This window comes from Polistes dominula, unplaced genomic scaffold (assembly GCF_049000335.1).
Source record: "Polistes dominula isolate Pdom_NZ unplaced genomic scaffold, Pdom_raw_medaka contig_22, whole genome shotgun sequence".
Lineage (NCBI taxonomy): Eukaryota > Metazoa > Arthropoda > Insecta > Hymenoptera > Vespidae > Polistes > Polistes dominula.
Genome location: NW_028300966.1, coordinates 1,286,628 through 1,297,985, shown reverse-complemented (window position 1 = coordinate 1,297,985; position 11,358 = coordinate 1,286,628). Strand labels below are relative to the sequence as shown.

At 27.9% G+C, this 11,358-nt stretch overlaps 1 protein-coding gene across 1 annotated transcript in view; it reads right to left on the bottom strand.

The window, feature by feature from the left end:
- hwt (SH2 domain-containing adapter heavyweight) overlaps positions 1-11,358 on the bottom strand; it is a 178,045-nt gene that overhangs the window by 1,946 nt on the left and 164,741 nt on the right. The window contains 2 exon segments of the mRNA XM_015326666.2: positions 89-208; positions 742-934. Of these exon segments, the coding sequence (XP_015182152.2) occupies positions 89-208; positions 742-934 (313 nt within the window).

Genomic DNA, 11,358 nt, shown 5'->3' with positions numbered 1-11,358 from the left:
ATCAATGAGATTTCACAATCATATTATACACACATGAAATTTTAATTTAAAGAACTTTATTTGAGTAAATTCAAGTAATACAACTTACTTGAGTGACAAGGAATAATCTTGTTTGGTCGATTCGCTGTTCCTCACCAAATAACTTCCTTCCCGAAGAAGTCGTAGGACAGCTTCTGCTTCGATTCTTGTGATAGAACCATGATACCATCTAAAAACAAAATTTAAAAAGAAAAAACAGATAAAATTTTATTACTACTACTTCATCATATTTGTATCTTAATTTAATTCAAAAAAAAAAAAAAATTATTATCATCGTTGACAATACAATTTGAAACAAACAATTTGATTTAATATTAACACAACATTTAATTAAATATTTCATAATAAATATATATAGATATAATAATCGAACTAACAGAGATAATCATGAATCTTTGTTAATAAATAAATAATTGCGATATAAATTGAGATATGAACTATCCTATCTTTCAAGTTAAATGAAACTGCACAAAGTGTACAAAATTTGATTAAAATCGGTTCAGTAGTTTAGGAATCCATTACAAACAAACAACGTGACACGTAATTTATATACATTAAGATAAGATTTGTAATATAAAATCAATATATATATATATAAATCAATTTGATTTTAAAATATCAAACTAACAAAAAATTAAATATAATAATTGCATAACAATTTAAAATATAAATAAATAAAAATAATAATAATGAGAAACAAACCCTTGTCTTTCAAGAGGTAAATCGACGTCAACGAGATCAGCTGCACCTCTCGCAACATTAACTTCTAAGGGTAATCCAAGGCTAAGTCCAGCAGGTTTCTTTAATGCCAGTTGTCCAACATTTCCTCCAACCCCGGAAGCATTTCCACCAGCTTCCAGATTCAGAGTCATCTTTGGACGCGCCAGACCGCCGCCTGAAATGAGTCACGCGACAGTTAGACGCCGCTAAAACTCGCCTAACAGTAAACACCAATCGCATCTCTTTCTATGGATTTTATTCTACACATACAATATACACACATATATATATATACAATACAACTATAATATGATTCCTTTTAGAACTTTACAACTTCCCCTTTTTACATTTCCAACCTAACCATAAGATTTATTATTCTCTTTAATCTCTCACAATAATCTTCTTCATTATTTATGGGGCTGATGGTTTTATATTTATTTATTTATTTATTTTTTTTTTTAGGAAGAAGATTTTCACTTTTGTTATAAAACCCAATCAAAAATATGATCCGTATTTGTTTTTAATATAAAAATATATCTCTTGTAATAAACTTTGAAGATACTTTGATCTTTTAGTATAAAGATAAGATAATAAAAAAATAACTTGTGTGATTTTTCATTCATATAATTCTATGCTTTCAAAGAACACATCTTTAATAAACAATCTTCTCTTTTTTGGATCTAAATAAATTCACCTTTCTAATCAGAATCACGAAAGATCGTTCGAGATTAAAGAAGTAGAGAAATATTCTATTCATTGTACAAATACCTTAATATCTGTATATGTATATATGTATATATATATATATATAGCATGGAATTGAATTTAATAAAACAGAAGTAGCTCAATCACAGTGAGTGCGGACCGTCTGCTTTCGTTAATGTTTAATCATGCCGAAAATGATGGTAGTACCTAAAGTGAAAGTATATATATATATATATATATATATATATATATATATATATATATATATATATACATAGGTAAAAGGTAGACGAGAAGGTAGAAAACTTCTTCCTTGTGCTATTTTATTCGTCAAGTATAAGATAAATGTATATGTACAAGATAAGAGACCGACATGTTTCTACTATGTTAAGGTTGAAGAGAAAGAGTGATATATAGTCGAGACATATTAACCTCAAGTGAGAAACTAACTCGTTGTTACACCTGTCAGAACAATTTCCTTTTACCTGCTTCATGTTCAAGCCAAGAATTCAACCGTTAAGAGATTGCGTAGAACAAATGAGATTATTGCCTCCTCAACTAACTTTTCTTTAACTTTTCTCTAACCACAACTTGTCTTTTGATTTCTCTTTCATTTTTCTTTTTTGGGGTTTCTTTTTTTATGTTCTGATAATCGACAACACGTGTTACATGGTATATATAAATGTCGGTTGATATAAATTTGATTATATTTGTGAATGAATAATTTTGTACAAATTATTCTCAACGTGTTGACACACCTTTAAGAATTATTTTTGAAATATATATATATATATTGAATTTGTTAATAATTATTGTAGGAATTAAAATAAATAAGATAGAATAGTATTTTAATAGCTTGACTAATATATTATTTTTAGTAATAATTTTCACTAATAAATGTGTTGTTAATTTCAATATAAATTACTACTTAATAATATTAATTTAATATTTTTATAAACTTAATTTAATATTTAATTTTTTTTCTATACTTTTCATTATATATATATATATAAAAAAAAAAAAATACATTTTAATAATAAAATAAATCGTATTATTCAAACGATTGCAAATTCGTTTAAATATTTAATACTTGATACATAATTGATATACATTTAAGAACAAGAATATGACTTTAATTTATTGTTAATCGAGCAGACGTATTGTTTATGAAAGAACAATGGTCGTTAATTTTCTACGAGAATCTTAAGAACATTTCAAAAGGGGGTGGATAAAAATTCGTAAAGAAAGAGATATGGTAAAAAGTTGAGAGAACTTCTTAAAAGTGGAAGGGAATCGAAATAAGAAATCTTAAGAGCATTGTCTTTTGCACAGCGACAGAGACTGGACTTTTTTTTCAGCGACTTTACTTTTTTCCACGGCTTACAATCAAAACTCTTATACATTCTACTACTTTAGTACATTTCTTTCTTTTTTTCTTTTTTTTTTGCCATTAACTTATGTCATAATCCGTTTTTAATTTCAACATAATATAACGAAAATAGAAATACGTATTAAATAATAATTTAAATGAAAAATAAAGTCAGTAAGAATTGTTCTTGATTTACAAACATTTTTTAAAGTATTTTTTTATTTAGTTTCTTTATAATTATTTATTTATTAATAAAAAATGTGCGCCTGTAGATATGCAACCCTCTAGACACACGTTGAAAATGTTGCTTACGAGCGACATCTACTGGGACGGAATTTTTTTCTGCCCGAAAGATAGGCAACCTGTAATACATATGTGTATAAATAGTTTGAACTGACAAAAAATTCCGTCTCAGTAGATGGCGCTGGCAAGCAACATTTTCAAAGTGTGTCTGAAGGGTTGCATTCTTACAGGCGTAGTATTCTTAAAAATAATGATAAAAATTGAACTTAAATTTTAAATAAATTATTAAAGATTGAAATAATTTCATGTTAGACATTTAATGAAAGAAATTAAATGAAAAAATGTGTAAAATAATGAAGAAAAATGTCTAATAAAAATAAAATATGAATAATAGAAAGAACACTTCAAAAAAAAAAAAAAACTTCTATGAAACTTTATATTAAAAGTTATTGTAATATAAAGCTTATTAAAAAAAATATATATATAAAAAGAAAAAAGTGTCTGAAACTAGATCGTAGAAAACGAAAATTCCTTTTTACGCACGAGATGGTAAATTTCGTGTGACGGATATTCGATGCCAACGTAGATGCCTTAGGACAGTGAAAAAGGGAAAGGTAAAGGAAGGAAGAGAAAGACGAAAGTGAACAGTATGGCACAAAAAGTATTTCTCGCGAGTTTGATAAAAAGAAAAGAGAGAGAGAGAAAAAGAGAAAGAGAGAGAGAGAGAGAGAGGTAAGAGTAAGAGTAACAGATAGAAAGAAAAGTCTCGAGGGAAATTCAACGTCACGAAGGACACGCGGGAAAATCTCACGGGCATTCTCGTCCTACGGTTTCATGTCCTGACAAACGTAGAAGTAAAAGTAAAAAACGAGATATAAAAGAAGAAAGAACAGAAGAAAAGAAAGAAAGAGATAGAATGAAAAATCTCCATTGGAAAAAAAAGAAAAAAGAGAAAACTTTTAATTTCCCGTGAAAATCAGAAAATATTGTCGAATTCGTTTGGTTTCATCGTCATTCGTCGCTTACGTGAGAAAATCAAACAACTATTCGAAGATTTGTATTTATTGCTGTCTCGAAAAAGAAGGAAGGAAACAGTGATGAATGGATAGAATGGAAGAGAGAGAGAGAGAGAGAAAGAAGGGATAAAATTTATGGTCAGGTAGGATTTAGTATAGCAAGGAGTACTCCATCGAAAGGACTAATAAACGTTTGATCCTTTAAATCGTTCGATTTATCTACACTAATATAAAATCAAATCACGTTTCATTAATTGAACATACTGAACGTTACTTTTTCATTCATCAAATATATAATTATATTATAATGAAATATAATGAAAATATTCATAATAATTCAAAATAATTGAATAATAATTAAAATAATCACATTCGTCAAATATTATTAACTTCTCGATGAATAAAATGTTAAAGAAATATTATTCTTCTATGTTTTAACAAATGTCACATTAATAATTAATATTATATTAATCTGAGTTATATATCAAATATAATTTGAAAAATTAATTATAATTGAAAAAAAGGAAATTTTACAGATTCAAATTTACAAGTTAAATGAGAGAAATATATTACAGAGGGGTATAATTAAATATTTAAAAATAAAAATGAAAGAAAGTAATTCAATAATGTAACACCTGTAGCTTTAACAAAACTTCTTCTTTTACTTATATAAAAAATAAAATGAAAAAAAAAAAAAAAAAAACACGTCGAAACAAATGCGTAGGCTTGCAAAATAATATACGCGAATCTTGAAGATTTTCACGAACAGATGTTGCAGTTACATACACATGCACACACATACACCCTCTTAGAATCGAGATCAAACGAGAAAGTGAAAGAGAGAGAGAGAGAGAGAGATAAATATAGATAGAAAGATAGAGAAGTACCCTCTCCCTTTTTCTCGTAGTGTCTGAAACCACAGCAAGGGTGGTGGTGGTGGTGTGGTATAAGGGGACGTAGCATCCCCCTTATCGACGTGGTAACAAACACTTCGAGCCTGCTCGGAATCCTTGATACCTCTCGATCCTCATGAAATATGAACTACTATAGTCGAACGCTGCTGTTACCATCGAATATATATATATAGATATACACATGTATATGTAGGAATTATAATTTGTTGGTAGGATCAGAAAGAAACCCACTCATTTTTCAGACTTACATCGAAATCGAACGATATATTTCTTATTTATGAAAAAAAAAAACCCAATTTTTTAATACTTAATGAAAGAAATCATGTAAACTTGTATCTATTTATTCGATTATTTATTTTTTAAATATTTCAAACATTTTTGATAACTATTTTGAAAAATATATATGAATGGTTATTACATATGAATAATAATAATAATAATAATATATTGATGTCTATAATAAGATATTAGGTCGAGTCATAAGTAACTTCTGATGCGGTTATGTAGAATCTATTTTTCGTATTTACCTATTATAAGTCACCGAAACAAACGGATTTTCGATATCACTGTATAGATGAGGATTCAGTTTAGTCTTCTGTTAACTTTTTTATACAGTCAATGTTACATTTAACCCTTTTTCTTAACCACTGATAATGGATAGTAAAGAACATACGTGTTAGAAGTGAAATCTTCAAAAAAGTAAGTTTCGAGAGAATAAGACGAATACAAAATACAAATATCTGCTGTAGGATAATTGTATTCTCTTCTTATTTAATATTGCAGCCGTTTCATCCCCTTCCACCGCTCCGTTACATAGCCGCCTACCGCTCCGTTACATTTTTTCAAATCACACCCATTCTAAAGAAGTTTTCACTTCAAAAAGTGCATATTCGATATGTAATGTTTTAGGAATTGAAACAAGGCAATTAGCACTAAAGTGGCAACTGAAAAAATATACAGCATATACAGTGCAGGACTGATAACTGATACGGGCAGTCAGAAATTGGTTTTGTAAAAGTCCGTTCTGGAGATACGATCTTAAAAGATGAACCGTGCAGGGTCTGAGTGCAGGGACGTATTTCCGACTTTGATGAACCTTTTAAAGGTAATATTGGATGCAAAATCCAATAGATACATTAAACAATTGCAAAGAGTGCAAAAAAAAATTCCATGAAAGGTGTCTTGCACTTATCAGTCGCAGAAACGTCATTATTTGTCTCATAAAAAAACTGAAGTTATTTATGACTCAATGTAATAAATGTTTCATCATAATATATATTAATATTTTATTATAAATAATAATAAATTTGTCTTGATAATATTTGCTAAATTGTCTTGCATGAAATAATTTATTAATATCACAGATGTTATTTGATCTCATTAAATGATAAAAAATATATAAATACATTTTATCTCGTATGAAAATTGATGTTATTAAAATAAATAAATAGAAAAAAAAAATCGTATAAAATCAAGGCAGGTGTGTATGACTTGAATAAATTGAGTAAGGAAGATGATAATTGTTAGTATACGGGATAGATTTTAACGAGGACGAAACAACGGGAATAGTGAAGAAATTAATTAAAACCAGGAAACGCGTAAAGAGGAGAGAACGGAACACTAACGAGAGAATGAGAGAGAGAGAGGTAACAAAAAAAAAAGTAAAACAAAAAAAAAAAACAAAAAAACAAATAAAAAGAGAACGCGACGCGTAACGGGTGATTCGAAAGAAGAAGAAGAAGAAGAAGAAGAAAAAAAAAGAATTAGAAATGAGAGGAAAAAGGGAAAGGGAAAAGGGCAGGCGTGCAAGTTTTTCGCAGCTTTCTGATTCGCGAGCGGAAACAAGCCGTTAGCGAATGAAACGAGGCGAAAAGTCGACGAAAATTGGGTCAGGAGAGTACGCTGATTTTTGCGTCAGTTAAACGGAAAAATAGGGTTGGAAGAGTTTCACAAGAAAAAAAGAAAAAAAATAGAAAAAGAGGGTAAATAAAAAAGAAAAAAAAAGTAAAAAGTAAAAATATCTGCAAAACGAGAAGTAGCGACGACGTTTGGCACTCGTTAAAAAATCTCATCCAGGAAGATAGGTGAAGGTGGAGAAGGATTCGTTGAAAATGGTCGATAGAGGAAGGTAGAAAGGGTGTAGGGGTTAAAAGGGAGGAATCTAAAGATTAGAAATCTCCGGTTGGAACGTGTAAAATACGACACTTTGGATTCGTACCAAACGATTTTAACGACGGCAACCAACAGAATCCTTTCTCATTCGCTTTTGCAAGTGGTTCTGCGACAAAATTGCAATTTCTTCAACAACGTAGCTAGCAACGACGACATAAGGACGTAAATATGTGTTTGTGTTTATGTATGGAAACCCAAAGTTCTATGAAAACCACTTAAAAACTGTACATACGCGTTATGATCGTACATGTATGAGTACGTGTTTGTATTTGTTATGTATGTATAGGTTACATTTACGCGTCGATATTTTCGTCGTATGAAAAGGGAGAGAGAGAAAAAAGAGAGAGAAAGAGAGAGTAGGGTTATGTTAGGGAAAAAGGTACAATATTATCCGCTTACTTGGCTTTTATACATTTCACTTCGTCACTTCAATCTGCTAACTCAACGTGTTGGTTGCAATGGGGTATCGAAAAAAAAAATAAATAAATAAATAAAGGATCGTAATTATTAAACAAATCTTTTTTTTTATATATTTTTTATAACACTTACACATATGAATCTAGATAAAAAAAGATGCCAAGGATTTTTTTGTCGATCTCTTAGGGAAACAAAAAAAATAAAAATGTATCCAAGGTTTTACCAACCACCTTGCTTGCCCCTACAACATTGGCTTGAACGTTTAAAAATAGTTTAATACTCGCGTGTACTTTGACGACATTTTTTTTTTTTTTTTTTTTTTCATCGGACTTATAATTTTTAACGACGCAAATGACCTCGACCCTTCTCTCTCTCTCTCTCTCTCTTCCTTTACTTCTTTGCCAATCTTTTCGTACGGTGAATTACGCGCGTTAATTAAAAATTTACGGGAATGTGAGGAAACGCACATACTTTTTTCTTTTTTCTTTTTTTTTTTCATTAGAGTGATAATGTATGTTAATATGTGTTTTTATAAAAAAAAAAAAAAAAAAAATGTATATAAAAATATCGTTTCATAGATTACGATTTTTTTTTTTTAAAGTGATTAACATCAATTAAATATATTTTATTTTCTTATCATAAATTAATTCCAGGTGTAAAATCTTTTAAAAATAAATAGCGTAATATTATACTAATTTGTCTAAAAAAAAAAAAAAATAAAATAAAATTTAGAAGATGATTAAAAACCAGCATGATTTTTGTAGGGTCAAAATCGTTAAATCTAAGAAACCGAAAAAAAAAAAATAAATAAAAGAAACGCAATAGCAGTGGTAGTAGTTAAAAAAAAAAAAAAAAGAAACCACAAGTAACCTAAGAACAATAAAACTAGGTATGGGTGAAGAGAGGGTAGGGTGGGAGGGAGGGGTTAAGGGTTTGTGGGGGGGGGGACAGGAGGAAAACGAATGATCGTTCTTTTTTCGGTAGGATTTCACGAAAACTTTTCCAAATCTTTTTCCGACTGGCTTTAACCGAGCGAATTATAAGGGAGATACTAGCAAACCATGTATACTGGTTGGTGTGTACCAACGACGCGGGTTTCGTTTTTGCTCCAACCATCTCTCCCAACTACCATCTCTCGCTTCCACCCCGTTAACGACCACCCTTACGATAAGGGAGGAAACGTTAAAGAAGGAATCCTCTGTTCACGGTCGTTAAATTGTCCCATGACGATCTCCTGATTCCCAAGAATATCAATTTTCACGCTTATACAATAAAATCGATTATTTTCGATTAATCACAATCTATATATATATATAAATATTTTTTTCTTTAAATATTAACAATAAATTTTGCATTAATAAAAATAAATTATTTATTTGACAACATTTATGAAATAATTTTGAACAAATTTAGAACACCCTTTTCGTATATTTATTTTTATATATAATTTTATTATTTTTTTTTTTAAATAAATTAATTATATTTTTAAATAATATAATATAATATTTTATAAATATATAAAAAGATTTATATTATATAAATTTTCTTGTTTTCTTTAAAAATTACCAATACAATTTACATAAATAAAAATAAATTATATTTACGAAAACATTTATGAAATAATTTTGAACAAATTTAGAATACCCTTTCACATATTTCTTCTTCTTATATATAATTTTATTATTTTTTTGTAAATACATAAATAATTTTTTTAAATAATATAATATAATATTTTATAAATATATGAAAAGAGATTTATAATATACAATTTTTTTTTCTTTAAAAATTAGCAATATAAATAAATAAAATCTAATTATTTACGAAGAAATATATCAAATACTTTGAAACGAATTTAGAAACATCCTTTCGTATATTTCTTCTTCACTTTTGTTTTGTTTTGTTTTTTTTTAAATCGTTAAATTTTTAATTAAAATTTATACTAATCGTCAAATGTGATATTTAATAAATCATTTTAATTTTGTTTGTTTGTTTGTTTGTTTGTTTTTTTTTTTGTTAATTTCTACTTTAATCTATTTAATTCACTTTTATTTCTCGTTTAGGTCAATAACATCCAACGTAGCGTGAAGGTGATCTATTCGTTTCGTTTTTTTCTTTTTTTTCTTTTTTTTTTGTAAGAAGAAAAATACAGATAGAACAATTCTCTGTTACGTTCTTTCAACGCAACTTCTTTCTTTCTTTCTTTCTGTCTTTCACTTTGTTACGTTCATCCAAAGTTAGAATTCTTCATCTTCATTTTCTTCTACTAAAAACCAAAAACACGAGTCCATCTACTTTCCTTAGGAAAAAGAATTCTGGTTAACGTATACTTCCTAAGGGATGGAAAGAACTAAAAAAAAAAAAAAGAAAAAAGAAAAAAAGAAAATCAAAAAACGAACAGAGTAAAGGAAAAATAATATCATCCTTGACCGAATAATAAAAAAAAAAAATAAAAATAAAAAAAATTGTGAATATTTTAGTCACTCGAAATGAACGTGTGAGTAGTCGTCAAATGAAAAAACAATTGAAAAGTTGTAACAAATAGAGCATAAATATTTCCAATACTGCCGATATTTTCAACCCATACAAAACCATAAATATAAACGTGTGGATTTGTTTTGTTATATACGATACTATATTTTACATATTCTATCTCAAATACATACACATACACATACACAAACACAAATATGTTTAACAATACGTTTACGTAGATATAAATGTGTAGAAAAGATAGGAAAGGTACACGGTGTGGTGAAAGCTTTAAGCTCAGCTTCTATTTCTATCTTTTTTTCTATTTTTCACTATTCCTCTCTCTCTCTCTCTCTCTCTCTCTCTCTCTCTCTCTCATCTATCGTATTGTAGACGTGCAAGCAAGCAAGCTGGGTGCTTTTGTCTGAAAGCACAATGCAAGAACCGACCTCCTTCCGGGCTAGTCGTCCGTCACAGAGCATAGTTGAAAATATAAAAAGGAGAAGAAGAGAAAGGAAAGGGAAAGGGAAAAGGGAAAGGAGAAAAAAAGGAAGGAAGGAAGGAAAAAGAAGGTAAGAAAGAGAGAGAGAGAGAGAAAAATGGTGATTCTGGTTTAGCTGGACCACAGCAACAACCACCACCCAACCATCTGTTCATCTATTTTAACACATCTTTTTTAAAGATTCTATTTTTATATTTTATTCATACGTGTATTCTCGTATACACTAATACTTAGTGTTAATTAAACAATGTTAATTGAATTCTATTGATAAATAATTATTTTTTTGAATTTTATTCGTGCAGGTGAATTGATTGAAATGTTTTCAATTTTAATATAAAAACAATGTTTGTTTTATTAAATTATATATAAATTGATTTTTATATTCTATTAGGTAATCTCGAAATTACAAATAATATTATTAAATTAAATAAATATTATTTATTAAATTAATAAAAATAATATTTTATAAATAAATTTAATTTTAATAAAATAATGAACACATAAACTGAACAGGTATTGAAATATTAATTAAATTAAATAATACAACGATTATTAGAAATTAGTAAATTTAATTTAATAAATAATATTATTAAATTAAATAAATATTATTTATGAAATTAATAAAAATAATATTTTATAAATAAATGTAATTTTAATAAAATAATGAACACATAAACTGAACAGGTATTGAAATATTAATCAAATCAAATAGTAAAACGATTAGAAATTAATAAGAAATTAAAAAAAAATTTACGAACGGTGGTGAACGTTTTTTAATCCTCCAATCAATTC